Source organism: Micropterus dolomieu, linkage group LG11, assembly GCF_021292245.1.
Source record: "Micropterus dolomieu isolate WLL.071019.BEF.003 ecotype Adirondacks linkage group LG11, ASM2129224v1, whole genome shotgun sequence".
In the NCBI taxonomy this organism is placed as follows: Eukaryota; Metazoa; Chordata; class Actinopteri; order Centrarchiformes; family Centrarchidae; genus Micropterus; species Micropterus dolomieu.
Window position 1 is genome coordinate 4,162,045 of NC_060160.1, and position 15,658 is coordinate 4,177,702.

The 15,658-nt window shown below is 40.2% G+C and overlaps 1 protein-coding gene across 17 annotated transcripts in view; it reads right to left on the reverse strand.

Annotated features, from left to right (window-relative positions):
- The window catches only part of LOC123978562 (MAP/microtubule affinity-regulating kinase 3-like), a 59,975-nt gene that overhangs the window by 27,876 nt on the left and 16,441 nt on the right, over positions 1 to 15,658 (reverse strand). For 10 of the 17 annotated variants that reach the window (XM_046061846.1, XM_046061847.1, XM_046061851.1 and 7 more), the window contains 6 exons: positions 14,068 to 14,116; positions 11,613 to 11,678; positions 7,954 to 8,024; positions 6,993 to 7,049; positions 3,864 to 4,100; positions 3,041 to 3,181 (listed from right to left, as the gene is read on the reverse strand). In XM_046061846.1, coding sequence (XP_045917802.1) covers positions 3,041 to 3,181; positions 3,864 to 4,100; positions 6,993 to 7,049; positions 7,954 to 8,024; positions 11,613 to 11,678; positions 14,068 to 14,116 — 621 coding nt within the window. The remainder of the gene's footprint in view (positions 1 to 3,040; positions 3,182 to 3,863; positions 4,101 to 6,992; positions 7,050 to 7,953; positions 8,025 to 11,612; positions 11,679 to 14,067; positions 14,117 to 15,658) is intronic. The other 7 variants (XM_046061862.1, XM_046061849.1, XM_046061848.1 and 4 more) reach the window with 1 other exon arrangement.

Genomic DNA, 15,658 nt, shown 5'->3' on the forward strand with positions numbered 1-15,658 from the left:
TAAAAAAAAAAAAAAAAAAACCCCCCCCCCCCCCCCCCCCCCACACACACACACACGGATTCCTCAAATTTGATATGTATTGAGTGGGATATTATGAAGAAAAAACAAAAGCTACAGTGTCTAAATGACCTCAATTTTTGTCTCAGTCTAGCTCCAGAGACAGTGAAGTAAGAATGCAACTTCACAGAATAAAGGTGATTCACCTACGACAGGTTTTCATTTATAGTTCATTTGTTGATATCACCACTGCAACACAAGATGGACGTATTGTGTGTGATCAGACAGTTTTGTCCTTTATTAAACTCCCCATGTTAAATGTGTTTACACTGTGACACAGAGTAAAGATGGGATGTTCACATTCTAACAGTTACAGCTAGGTAACTTCTACTTTGCCCTGCGGTGTGTGTAAAAAGGAGCACATCACGGACTCTTTCTTCAACATGTTCATAATCTACAGTCTGCACCTGCATCAGAAACTTCAAGGACAAAAGACAGGAAGCCCAAGGTGAACAATCGCAGCTCTTGTGGCATCTTCATAGCTGCTGGAGCTTTGACGTCAAGTTAAGATTTATTAAGCATACAGGCTACATGTGTAGGTTCCAAAACTATGCTGTAAACCCTTAACAGAAAACTATAAATCCCACTTAAGATATCCATAAAAGACCTGCTCCATGTAAACCACCCTTTTCCCCTTCAAACATCCTGATCTACTGAACTATTTTAAAAGCAGATATTATAGAGGAATATCTATTTTAGTGTGTTGGTGTGTTTTCAGGGTCCAGTGAAGTATTTCTTTATTTGTTTTTTATAAGTTCTAAGTTCATTTAAGCACAAAATGCTTAAAGACACAGAAAATTGTGTGTGATATAACCTTAAAGCCAAGGTTAATCATTCTGCCCTTTCACAGAAACGTCCATATTGTTCTGTGTAACATCTCATTTGTTTGTGCCTTTATTTTTAATTTGCAGCTGATCAATTGCTCTCTGGGGTTTTAATAAAGGGCTGTGCCAAACTAATTATCACTGATGATGCTCTGTAACCAGAGCTCGTGCCATAAATCCAGGGCAATCATGTGGCATCTGAGGCCAACACATGTGACCTCTCAGAGTCGAGCCAACAACATCTAGTTTTATTCACTTAAAAAATCGTGTAGTGTGAACTAGGCTTTACATTCAGCTGGACAGAAAACAACAAGACGCAATAAAACCAGCTCTCTGATTAAATGGCCCAATTAAAAAAATGCAGGCTTTTAAACACGATCCAGTTTACAGCTCACGTGCAAAAAATACTCTTGAAAAGAACTGTTTTATATGTTAATGATATACTGCAGGGTGTCGGGTAAGGCTGCATGATTACAGCAAAAAGATGATCCTTAACACTTTTCTGACAACGCGGATCACCACTCTGATTGATCTGTGGAACAACTCTCTCTCCGTCCTTTCTGCCTCTTACATCAAACACGACTATTTTAATCTCAGCAGAGGCTCAAAGTGAAATGAAATGTCTAAATATTTCTAGTATTATCCGTTTATGGATTGTTGAAAATGAAGTAACGACTTGCAGTTTGAAATGTTTAACTTGTACCTGTCAGGACATTTTGACACACTTTGATAACCTTTGCTAAAAAACGTCAAAACTTGTATCAGGCCACACGCCAAAATATGTTTGTCTCACAAGTGTTGCAGACTTCTTACTTTCTCCATTTCTCCACTTTGGAAGGAGGTGAAGTCAAAAATTCCACCTCTTGCTTTTAAGGACAGCAGTCATATGACTTTTCTGACATCCTGGACTTGGCTCCATTTGGACTAAGGATCCTCGGGCAGAGGTCTGCTGTCTGTTCCAGAGTCTGGAGTGAAAACTAAAGGGGACAGTTTGCAGTCGGGGCCTCGAGGCTCTGGAACAGCCTGCCCGAGGAAATCATGTCGACCAAGTCAGTGAACTCTTAAATTTCTTCTTAAAACATACTTTTATAGGAGAATCTTACCTGAATTTAGTTGATTTTACTTATTTACTTATTTTTCTTTTAACTATATTTGAATTTCTTAAATGTTTTCTTGCTTTTATCGTGTATAATATCTGTTTTGTGTTTTATTGTCTTAGCACTTGTGTTTTGAAACGTGCTCTATAAATAAAGATTATTATTATAATAATACGATTTGTCTTGATCTCTGCCGCTAATGAATGTTGACTTTATAACAAACTGTGACACAAGAGTTTACTTTCCTAACAAGGGCTTTGACTGCAGTTCAGTGGGAAATGTTTTACTTTTTGCTCTTTACTTTACATATTTTACATACAAAACATCTTCTGAATATGCGTTGTTTTAGATTTGAAATAACATCCATGCTCACATGTTAATGCATCAATAATAATGATGTGATGATATAATATAAACTCTCAGGAGCCATTTTGCAAAATGGGAACTTTTACATTTGATATCGCAAGTACCTTTAATAAATAATATTTATAAAATAATAAAGTAAAACTGTGTGTGTGGTATTGCTTTTACTGAATGATCCTTTGCAGAGGTTCAGCAGAAACTACATCTTTGTTGAAAGTGAAAAAACATCAACGTTAATTGGCTTTTTTTTGCATCCTGACATGAGGTTCAATCCACACCGGTCTCATGAAGAACTTTAAATGAGATTTATCACTTGAACTCAATGGTTCTCTATTATATTAAAAATGGCTTAGACTTGACTAAGCTGGTTTTATGTGCCGCCCTTAACGCTGTGAGGAAGCCTCGACTCACAGATGAAGGCAGAGAAGTGAACAAGACAGACAATTTTGGTACAAACACAAGAATGATGATGCATTATTCATGGTTACAACATCAGAAAGGAGGAGGAGAGTGTGTGCCGGGCGCACACGGAAAACAGGACACCGTGGGCGTCAGAGAAGATGACTGGGGGGTGGGGGTGGGGGTGCAGGAGCTGAGAGGAGGGAAGGGGGGTTTGTTGGAGAGGTGGAGGATAGATGGCATTCTCCGATGGTGCAGACGTGCTGGCGGAGTGTGTTAAGAATTGAGAGGTATATTTACATTTTCTGCGTCCTCCCTCACCTCGAGAGTACCCCGCTTGCCCGGGTTGAGCACCAGGAAACGTTTGAGGAGGTTCTCACAGTCCGTGGACATGTAGAAAGGGATGCGATACTTCCCTCTGAGCACGCGCTCCCGCAGCTCCTGCAGAGGAGAGGACAACGACCAGGAAATTTAGATAAAACACTTAAACATGCAATGGGGCGAATTACTGTTCCCCTTATGAAATCTTCATATGCTTGTTAAATTCATACTAAAACAAATGTGAGGGTCTGATGCAGAAAGCAGGTTCCAATACCTTGTTAATGTTTAATTATATCTAAGATAACCCGGAGAACGAGAGAGCTACAAAAAAGACAGAAGGTCACAATGGCTCTAATGCTTCACACTTAAATAGTCAATTATAATGAACTTTTAGCCAGATTACCACAACTGTAAGAGGTGGCAAGAGCCTACAGAATGAATTGAAAATTACCCATGTATCTTCTTAACATTAACATGAGGGATCGATACAGAAACATCCAATTGTTACTCTATTATTTAGTCATCCCAATTTTTGATTTTCAAAGAATATAATGAAAATACAAACTGGAGGTGTTACCATCACAAAGTAATACTAGCCCTGGTCATGAGCTCAGCACTCTGCATGCATCTCAAAGACTTTGAAAGAACAATCTAATCTTTTTTGTCGTTATCCAGCAACTGCGTCTTTTGTCTGCATAGAAAGAAATTGTTTGGATTATGTAAACGTATGGAGAGCTGAGGTTATGGTAAATGGTAACCGTAGCATCGATACGTCTGTGCATCCACACCCACACTATCCTACCTTGAGGTTCTGTCCATCGAAGGGCAGCGAGCCGCTGACCAGCGTGTACAGTATGACCCCCAGACTCCAGACGTCCACCTCCGGCCCGTCGTACTTCTTCCCCTGGAAAAGCTCCGGCGCTGCGTATGGCGGGGAGCCGCAGAACGTATCCAGCTTGTTGCCCATGGTGAACTCATTGCTGAAGCCAAAATCTGCGATCTTGATGTTCATGTCTGCGTCCAGGAGCAGGTTCTCAGCCTGAGTACACACAAAGAGGTCAGGGGTTACGATCTTTTTTACTTACAGGGCATCTATCCAGTTAATGCCTTTATCTGATGGACATTTAAAGTGTCTTCCTCAAAGATACTCTTATTATTAATTCAGTTTGTCAAATCAAAGATTAAAAGATAAGCTGGGTAAAGAGTGAATCTGATGAGAGCCATCAGTGACTGAAGGTTTTAATAAAGCTAATTAAGATATTTTGAAAAAAAAAAAGATTTCTAACAATTAAATAAATTCTAACTATCTCAGCTGAAAAGCAGCTTCCTGAAATACATTTATTTCTCTGCTGTAGTATTCATTTTACACCAATAAGTTCAGCTATTTTTCCACACAAAAGGTCAGAGCCTGTCAGAAGCTTTAATTGATTATCACTAGGGCGGCAACTAACAATTATTTTCATTGATTAATCTATAATTTTTAATTCATTTATTAAAGCGATGTTTTAATAATTTGGAAAACTGCAGTGCTAGTAGGTAGACTTTGCTTTAAGTTTTTATGCTAAGCTAAGCTAACTGGCAGCAGCTTTACATTTATTGTACAGACAAGAGTGCGGCTCCAATCTTCTCATCCAACTCTTGGCAAGAAAGCGAATAAGAACAGTTCTCAAAATAATTAACTATTCTATTAATTGTTTAGTATATACATTGCCAGAAATTAGTGAAAGAAGCCCATCATTAGTTCCCAGAGCCCAAAGTGAGTCTTTGAATGAGACTCACTTTGGAGTCTTCAAATGACTCATTTCCCCCACAAACTGTTCAAAACCCCAAAATATTCCTTTTAGAATAATAAACACACGAAAGCAGCCAATCTTCGGCTTTGAAAAGCTGAATCTTAAAAAATGTTTTGGCAAATGACTTCAACGGAAAATGTATCAGCAACAGCGTTGATAATTGATTGACTAATTGATTCATAATTTCCATATCCATGGAGTGATCGGTCTGATATAGTCAAACAGTCAACATCTCTGTGAATGAAACGCAGGCGAGGATTTCAACTCAAAACATCTGCTCGGTGCTTACACGTAGCTGTAGGCCAAAGACTAATTAGGAAGCCGAAGCAAAGAGAGCAGAGAAATCTACCGAACCGGCATCCTGAGAGGCTTTCAGCTGCGTGAGGGGGTAAAACAACAACTCATCGCAACATAGCTGACCAACAGCAGAAGAAATATTGAATGACGCTGATAAAGTCATGAAAGTGGCTACAAGCCTGCGGGGGTTGTGCTTCATTTGTTGGTTAATATTTAACTGTGTGTTCCTCATGTACTTCATGACACCTGAGACATATGGACACCTGCCCTCATTAGAGACACACACACACACACACATCCACTACAACATGGAGCAGGGGGAAGACGCTGCGCTCACGTCTCCCTGCTCATGGATCATTCATGAAGTTCTACAGAGGAGACAGTTCAGACACACTGGCTTCTCTCAGCCGAGTGACTCCCACTGACGCTGAGATAAAAACACACATCCAATATTTATACTAGGAGAAGTACGGCGCGTCACGGCTGCAAAATGGAGGCGGTCTATTTACGCTACAATGGGTCATGTGGTGCAGAACATGCGAGCAGTTCAGAGGGCCGCCCACTTGTTGTAATGTTTTAAAAGGTGTTTGTCCAGCTGAGGAGAGAGTCAGTAAATGGCAGAGTAGGGTCTCATCAGCAGCATGTGCTTTGTTTTGTTTAGAGCAGCTGTGTGAATGGGAGTTAAAATGAGAGTGATAAAACACACAGCACTGACGTCAACTCTCGACTCTGACCTTTCTATTCAACATGAGTCAGAGGTAATTAGCCGCTAAAGGTGGAGACACTAATTTAAACTCTGCAGAGGACTGATGATTAACACGAATACTACGACACATAAGTATTAATTTTACTTCCAGAATGCAAATTACCATCTTATTATGGGAAGTTTTCTGCAGCTGGGAATGGGAATTAAAACCTGCAGAAAATCTCTGCCCAAAACACACACAGATATCATCTGTGATGTTCAAAGCTAATCAGTAAAGATAATGATTGGCAATTCACAGATATACACCAGCTGGTGTCAATGTTGTCAGCTTACTAACTGAATCTGGAGGTTTAGTTGATATGGGTGAAGGAGAGCGGCTTGGTCAGGTGTGAGTTTTAAATTAAACAGAAAATGAAATGCTTTTTGTTTTATACCATCCATCCATTCTGTCACGAAGTAAGAGATTATTTTGTACTACTAAAAGAAAATATTAGTTGGTTTTTGGTTTTAAAGAACTTACACACGTCAATCCAGCATGGAACCGAAAAAGCCAGAACTGAAATATATAAACTATAAAGGGTTTTTAACAAATACAAGGTAAAAGTTAATATAAAAGGAAAAAATACTAACGTCAAACAGACAATGCATGCTCATTGAGAAAAACTGTTTTATAGGTGGATTTAATATTATTTTTCTATTTTGTTTCTTAGTGAGACACGCTTTTCTTTCTATTCTTTGGTTTAGGAACATGCACAGGTTCCCTTTGGAACATTAATGTATTTACTTCATGTTATGTTATCCCATGTGGGTTGAACCTTTGCATTGGTATGACAATGAAAACGAAATACATCTTTAACTCTCCATAACTCTATAGTTTGAAAATTGAGGTAATTTGCTGTCCCGTCCCCCATTTATCAACCTTCACCTTGGTTGGCAATTGCCAAAAAAAAAGACTAAATTCCAGAGAAAACTTTGATGTTGCTGATAATTGCTTCACACTTTGTTCTTTTGAACAACCCCTCATGTGGCTGCATTGCATTCTTGTTGATTAGAGTTACTGGAAGGACAGAAACAGTTGCCTAAGCTTCTTTCTGAGATAATCTGCTACCAACCAGAGTGGCTTCCCTGAACTCACCTTGAGGTCTCTATGAACGATGTGCTTCTGGTGGCAGTACTGCACCGCCGATACAATCTGTTGGAGGAAAAAAAAACAAGCAGAGCTTAGTTAAATGTCTGGTGTTTCGTTCTCAGACTGCAATAAAGGATGTGGTAGAGGAGGAGGAGGAGGAGGAGGAGGAGGAGATGTGGTTGACACTGACAAGAAAGATGAAAGATAAAGCTGGTTAGGCTGAAGACACCAGGGAGGGTGAGAGAGAACAGGTTTCCTCTGTGCAGAGGTACCACAGCATGCGCTAACGGTACAGAAAGGCTGCGTTATCAATATCAGGGCACACAGGAATTCAACATTTACTTTAAACATGTACATATTTTAGATACTTTTCTAAGTTTATTGCATCTTCCGCTCCAAATTAAACTGGGCGAGGTGTTTACCATGGAGGTAAAATGCTCGACCTTTTGCCTTAAAACAATGTTGTGACTGTAAAAAACTAAACATCTGCACCATACAGCTCTGTGCAGGAACCCATTTGTCAGACTGACTAAGATTTGGCAGGTTTAATTAACCTTTGCTTTATGATTTGAGTACATGTTTTCATACCTCACTGACATGCAGTCGCTTTGCTAACAGTAACTACGTACCTCACAGTAAGCACCTATGGTATTTTTTAGCAACAGAAATTTGTGATTACTAATTTTGGTGTCTCTAAAAGTTCTAAACCTTCCTTTTAAAACACATAATAGTTTAGTGTTTGTCTAGTTTCTAATGGTTAACAACATTCAATGACTTTGGATCACGCGTGACAGTCATTGAGAGGTGAGTGATGGGGAAAGAGGCCGGTTTTGACATTTGTCATCCGTCTTCAGACAACAGAGACGTTGCTGTCCCAGAAGCAGGACAGAGGACAGCGACCTGTCTGAGGCAGAGCCGGGAGCAGAGGTGTGAAACCAGAACACTGCAGGGGGAGAAAGCTGGGTACCTGTCTAAATTTAGCCCTGGCCTCTTTTTCCTTCATTCTTCCATGTGCAACCAGGTAGTCGAAGACCTCTCCTGTACAAGAGAGAAAAAAAGAGAGGGAATTAGAGAACAACAAAAAGCATTAGAGATTGAGGGAGAGACAGAGAGAGCAGTGAATGAGAAATTGGTGAATAAGGAAAAGACAGATGCAAAGAATGCAGAGAGAAACAATAAGTGAGTCACAAGATACAAAAAAGCAGCAGATAAAAATAACTTCACAGTGAACTTTTCTACGCAGCTGGCTTGCACCATCACCCATGTGCATGGTTGGAGGGTGTTTCTTGACCATATTGTGGCAAGCGCGGTGCCGCTTCCTCCACACTGAGCCTCTCCTGGAGGCACAAAGCTGCTGCCGAGCTCGGCTCCAGCAGCAGACCCTTCCCTCGGCCCACACTTCCAGCCAAAACGTGACTATGCTCGCTCGTGTGCTAATTGAACTCGAGTGGTTGGCGCGTGTGTGTCCTTACCAAGGCAAAAAGAGGAACTAAACAAAACAACAAGCAACAAAACCTGCAACAAAACACCTCCCCCACTTTTCCTGAATCCTCAAAACCCTCCCACTCTCTCAGCATGACCTGCAGAGGTGGTCACAGTGTACGCTTCTGTACTTCAGAGCTCTAGAAAGGCAACAATTCATCGCTGCTCTCTGACTCAACTGCTAAAGACAGAATGTCCCAGTTAACACTTTGCATCAGAGCTAAACGGCACACCACGTGCTGTACATGGGGATTACATTAGGGAGCAAAACTGGAAAGTAGCAAGAAATTAAAAACTAATATGTAAAGGAAAAACATAAAGCAAGAATTTAACATCGTTTTAAAAAAAAAAAACATCTGGCAGCATGACAAGCCTATGGAAAATACACACAGAGTAATATGACCCCACATTGCTCCTATTTAAATGCAAACAGCCCTGATCTAGGACGCTTATTACTAATATGATCCTTAATAGATCTTCTCCTTAAACTTGTACATTTCAGCCAAAGATCTGCACCTTAAACTTTATTCTGGGAAGAAATTTAAAGGACATGGGGTCACTGGATGGTAGGAAATCTTATCTAAAAACTGGGAAAAACATCAGAAGGCTGTTTCTACATTCTACGGTTCTCTTTTTGTCTATGGATATTTGGAGTAATACAATATCTCACAAAAGTGAATACACCCTTCACATTTTCGTAAATATCTGACTATATCTTTTCATGTCACTAAAGAAATGACACTTTGCTACAATGTAAAGTAGTGAGTGTACAGCTTGTATAACAGTGTAAATTTGCTGTCCCTTAAAAATAACACATCACACAGCCATTAATGTCTAAACTGCTAGCAACAAAAGTGAGTACACCCCTAAGTGAAAATGTCCAAATTAGTCCCAATTAGCCATTTTCCCTCCCCGGTGTCATGTGACTCGTTAATGTTACAAGGTCTCAGGTGTGAATGGGGAGCAGTTGTGTTAAATTTGGTGTTATCACTCTCACACTCCCTCATACTGCTCACTGGAGGTTCAACATGGCACCTCATGGCAAAGAACTCTGAGGATCTGAAAAAAAGAATGGTCGCTCTACATAAAGATGGCCAAGGCTATAAGAAGATTGCCAAGACCCTGATACTGAGCTGCAGCACGGTGGCCAAGACCATACAGCGTTTCAACAGGACAGAACGGGCCTCGCCATGGTCGACCAAAGAAGTTGAATGAACATGCTCAGCGTCATATCCAGAGGTTGTCTGATGAGATCAAGATAAACTTATTTGGTTCACATGGTTTCAAGCGTGTGTGGCGGCAACCAGGTGAGGAGTACAAAGACAAGTGTGTCTTGCCTACAGTCAAGCATGGTGGTGGGAGTGTCCTGGTCTGGGGCTGCATGAGTGCTGCCAGCACTGGGGAGCTACAGTTCATTGAGGGAACCATGAATGCCAACATGTACTGTGACATACTGAAGCAGAGCACGATCCCCTCCCTTTGGAGACTGGGCCGCAGGACAGTATTACAACATGATAAAGACCCTAAACACACCTCCAAGATGACCACTGCCTTGCTAAAGAACCTGAGGGTAAAGTTGATGGACTGGTCAAGCATGTCTCAAGTCCTAAACCCTATGGAGTCACTTTTGAGAGATACTGTACCTTGCTTTTCTTGAGACTGCACCACTTTGATTTGTTTGAACACTGCCACCGTACATTTGTACATTGTGTTTTTTTTGTTGTTAAATACACAAGTGAACTTATCCTGCCTCTGCATTCCCCCGACATGCAATCCACCAAATACTTACGAGATGTTTTAGTCTGGACCAAAGAGAAGAACCAAACCACACACCCTAAAAAACGTTTAGTCACGTCAAAGGTGGCGACAGGGCTGCAGTATGGCTTCCAGCCACCAGGGGCAGAACTGGGCACTCTGCTACTGAGCAGCACTCCAGTTGGTAAGCAAAGAAGCAGTCCTACATCATGTTCGTGAGAACATTTCCTACCATCTGAGGAGTTTGTATTTGTAATATACTTCTACAAAGTACTACAACAAATTTCATGACTGCATCTGTGATGGAAAAGTTCCACGCAGTCCTGGATCTGCGTTAGACGTCAATCTGCTGTGCTGAAGACAGAGCTGCAGGGTCACCTTGAGAATTAGCTTGAATTCCAAGAAAATCAATGCCAAACTAAAAGAAATATTAGATTTACATCATTAAGATCTAATGCAATTGGCCTATGATCAGAGCCCCCATCTAAGCGGTAATGTGATTTGCTCCTCAGCGAGCAGGTCTTCACAATTTGTCGTCTCAGCTCAGCAGCGCCAACATGACCTTTCCAAGGAATCAATGACAACATGTGCCTTTCAGGTCCTGCGTATGTGTGACGCTGCATTAAATGAGAAGTAAAGATTTTTGTGCCTTTTTTCTCTTTTGTAAGTCTTCTCTAGGCTGCAAAGCTATAAATACAGGCAATCTGACACATGCAAGATGATAGGGACGTTGAAATGCCAGTTCCTGCCGGTTACTGAATAAATACAAAGAGTCTGTGTGTCTTTCCATATATTAGTCCATCACTGGGAATGTTTGTGTCATTGTCAATTAATGTGTAATTGTTCTTCTTTGTTTGCTGCAACACAGTCTTTCTGTACGTGACATCAAATTATATAGTATGCATCAACAGTCTGAGACATCGCTCAATTATTCTGTAAATACCAATCAGATTTACTCGGATTTGTGTTCTTCTACGTTTGTCCTTTTTAGGTAGAATTAGAGTCTGCAGACTATTTGCAGCTCCCAATGTGTATAAATTATTAATGCACACATTGCTCACATTTGGTGTTAATAAATCATACTTGGGACTTTGGGATCAGTGTGCCGATTTGTACAGCCTACATCTGTACCGCAACACTGCATACAGTTTCATCTACAATACATGTAAAGTCTTTGTTCAAATCAAAGTGCAAACACAATCAATAGTTTCACGTGTACACCAGTGTGAGGAAGGCAGGTTCCTTTTCAGGTTGAGGTTAACACTTAAAATGCATATTCATTCAACTAAAGGAGGTAGCATTTCTCAGTTTGACAGGTTTGACATGTTGGAGGTACTTGGGTTTTCATTTTGCAGCAACAAAATGTTAACAATTGTATTTCTGTCTCACCTCCACTGGCGTACTCCATCACCAGGTAGAGCGTCCTCTCCGTCTCAATCACTTCAAAAAGCTTGACTAAAAGTGGAGGAGAGGAAAAGAAAGAGAGAGAGTACAATAAATTATAAATTCAATTACGTCTAAAGACGGCGGGGGGGGAGATTCAGACAGAGACAGTAATAAATTCATGGACACAAACGCCAAAAATATTTCCCAACAGACACTTGAAGAGAGTAAAGGGGAAGAGTGAAGTCACGTGGATCTCTGCGTGTGTCGTGACAATGTAAGCGCAGCATCGAGCCGGGTTTCGCAGCACTCAATATTGACTGTACTGCCCAAAAGCTGTGGTGTTGTTTTATTTTTTACCGCAGCATGTTCAGCCTTCGAAGATATAAGAGACTGGGTGATGAGCCGCTGAGGGCTGCACTGCTAAATATAGACAAGGTGGGATGGAAGACAACGAAAGAGAGAGAGAGAGAGAGTGTGTGTGCGTTTGTGTGTGCGCACACGGGGCTGGTGAACGCTTACTACCACCCTGGTAATTATAATCACTTTTCTGCAGAGGTAGTCATGGGGCGAGGGGAAAGGAAATTAAAAGTAATTAGCGGGGAATCCCGTCTCTAAAACCAAACACACCGTGGCAGGCTTGTGTGCTGCGTGCGTTTTATGACACGTGCATGTGTTTGTGATTGTGTGCTCGGTGTGCGTATACTGTACAAGTTTATGAGGGGGAAAAAAATAATAATAATAATACGCAACTATTTGGACAATCGATTAATCATTGGTCACTTTTTAGGCAAACAAGCTAAATATTCGCTGCTTCTAGAGTCTGGAATATGAGGATTTGCTGCTTTTGTTTGAGTTACAACAAAAATCAACCTCTCTCACAGCATCTTCTATTTATTTATTATATTCAAAGATTATTTTTTATTACACATTTTGCAGTGAAGCTGAGACAAAAAAAAAAAAAAAACAGGAATCGTTGTGGCTACATTATTTTTCATCTTGTATAAACCACATTATAGGAGTTCTTGCTATATCATATCTCTCTCTCTCTATCTATATCTAAAAATGCTATATAAATAAAGCTGTATTATTATTATTATATTATTACTAGTGACCATAATATTCTTGCTGCTCTTTTTGTAGTCTTAAGTGATATTAATTAACTTAATATCTTCTCAGTATGTTTCTGTACCAAACATTTAATGAAGACATTGAGAAACTGATCGGCAGATTAACTAATAATGAAAATAATTGCTGCACCCTCATCAAGATCACAACGCCACTTCTCATCTCTTTGCTACTATCCAGTTCATGTGTTAGCTTTCAACAGCTGAGGTTTTCATGACACTGGCTTCTTGTTGCTGCAGTGGTTTGGTGTTAGTTGGCATTTCCTCTTGCAGCTCGCTGTGTGATGCCAAAGTTTCTACTGCTCCAGGCAGCGTGCTCTTATTGATCAAAACCGCTTCCTTTTTTTAAATTCCAAAACAAAGTTGAAAGAATGACCCTCCAGTTGTAGTCTCGTCAGTCACGTACAGTTGTCCACAGAGGACAGTTGCCATTAAGTCTCAGGCTAATGAGACAATCAACTGTCCCAGATGATTTGTCAAACATAATTTCAAATTTTACATCCATGTAATAACATCTAAACGGCCTTTTTGGCGTAAGCCATGGTGTCTGACCTTTTCTCATATTTTAGATTGCTGCTATTTTTATAGAAACGTTTATTTTCCAGGATTGTTTGATTTAAAAAGAGCACTCTATCTATTCAGTAATCTCCTGTGATGTCTATGTGAACCAAAACAAAATGGAACTAAAAAGCTCAACAAATAGTACTTGTAACTGCATGTTGCCGTTTCATGTGACTGTCCCGCAACACAAAGGTCAACGGTTAGATCCCTCCACGTCAAATGTCTTTGACCAGACACCAATATGCAAATGATTTAGGAACTCAAACAGTCAAAACTCCTCTTTTAGCACAACAATAGTTTAAAAGGTCTCAATTTACATGTTTGGAAACTAGGGGTGCAACAACTAATCGATGTAGTCAACTAAATTTGTTGCCAGCTGCTCAGATCAGGACGTGATTTCAGTGGAACTTTCTTTTGCTGCAGCAGAAACGTTCATTAAAAGATCCATTTTTGAAAGCAGTATTTATTTTATTGTCGTGACTGTTAATTAGCACATGCCTAAAACAACCTCAAGTTTAATTTAAAAGCTGGAAGCTAAATAAGACGCATTGTGTAATTTTGCAATTCATAATCCGAATAGTTTTTCGTTTAGATTACAGATTTATAGATTATTCGTTTCAATAATCGATAGATTTATTGACTATCAAAATAGTTGTTAGTTGCAGCCATATTGGAAACATAAATTTATGCTAAATCACCAACATATAAGTCTTCATATTAAAGTCTCAAAGCAGATGCTGTTTGTGCCAACATTGTGTGCAAGACCCACTTACCTATATTGGGATGATTCAAGATCTTCATTATTCTAACTTCTCTGAAGAGCTGTAATAAAAGATAGAAAAGAAATGTTAGTACACCCACCCTGTCACTTTTCTTCCTGAATAAAATATACAACCAAACTAAGGAAAAGCTGGGGAATACATCATTAAACAATTAAATATACCTCAGTCTTTCTTTAACAAGTATTTTCAGTAACATTAATTCAACAGCAGTATGCATTATGTTTCTGATAGTTACTTATCCGCATTCCACGTCTGAAAGCATAATTAATAATTCATTTTACATTGATTTTCAGATTAATGCCCACAGATTACATTCTCTTATAAATGGCGGTTCACAGTTTTCTCTGCTTTGTGTCTGATATTTTTGTCCTGATCACATTCGTGATGACGTGGAAACACTATAAAATCAGCCTCCCCCCCATCAACACTGCAGTTCTTATTCTTGGGCAGTTCATAACACGAGATCATGGGTTCAGAAACCCAAACACTGGTCTTTGTGTTGTGCCAACATCAACACATTTGTCATGAAAAAGTGATCATTTTGTGACCGCTGGCTGGATCTCCAGCAGCACAGCATCTGTTTTCAGATCCCCTTCTCGACACCCCGTTGAGCCGGGGCGATAAGGGGATCTGAATGAAGCTAAACATGCACCCTTAACGAAGACACGGTCAGCAAACACTCTCTTCCCCATCTGCATTCAGAGCGAGCAGACGAACAGATTTGTAACAGCCTAAAGTGCTTTTTAGTCCTCCGCTGTACGAGGCATAAAAAAGAACTGAGTGCTATTTATTATTGATCCACCGTTAACTACACCTCACTCTATTCCCCTTCCATAAAAATATAAAAAGGGCATCAATCTTTCATGAGGCGGGAGTAGCCACAGTTTGGCTTACTGGCAAACAAATTGCAAGACTGTGCCGCAAGAAAGCACACACAGACACTCAAATACTTTCCACCACATGCACAAACACAGCAGGAAATGTCAAACCACTGTACTTACTAAATCCCAGGTTTAATGTACCAGAGCTTAAAAAGCTGCCTTTAATGTTGATCATTATGTTTGAAGGAAAAAAAAATAAAAAAAATCAAAAATATCCCACAGTTTCATTAATAAATGATATACAACAAAGACGATCAAGCGAACAAACATTTTATTCAGACTAGGGTTTGGCAATATCTATCAAATGGCATCTGAAGATGTCTACAGCGGACGATGATATCAGGGTTTTAAAAGGTGCTATAGCCCACGTTTTTCTGTGGCACGTCATCCTGGAGCAGATGGAAGGCAAATACGGCCACCAGAGGAGGATGCGCAAAGCAACACTGCTTCACACAAGACACCGACGGGACCACGAGGCCACCCGAGCACCACAAAAACAAAAAAAACTGGTAGCAGAGACGCCGGCGGCAGCAGCAACATGTCCCGCACAAGTATTAGAAGAGGTCTTTCATGATCACCTAGTCAGAAAAAGTCTGGCCAAGTAATTTGACTTAGCTAGAACCGATACAAGTACAATCGGCAAAAATAACGACCAATGATTTAAAAAGGCAGGTGCAAAAAGGGGGGGGGGGGGGGGGGGG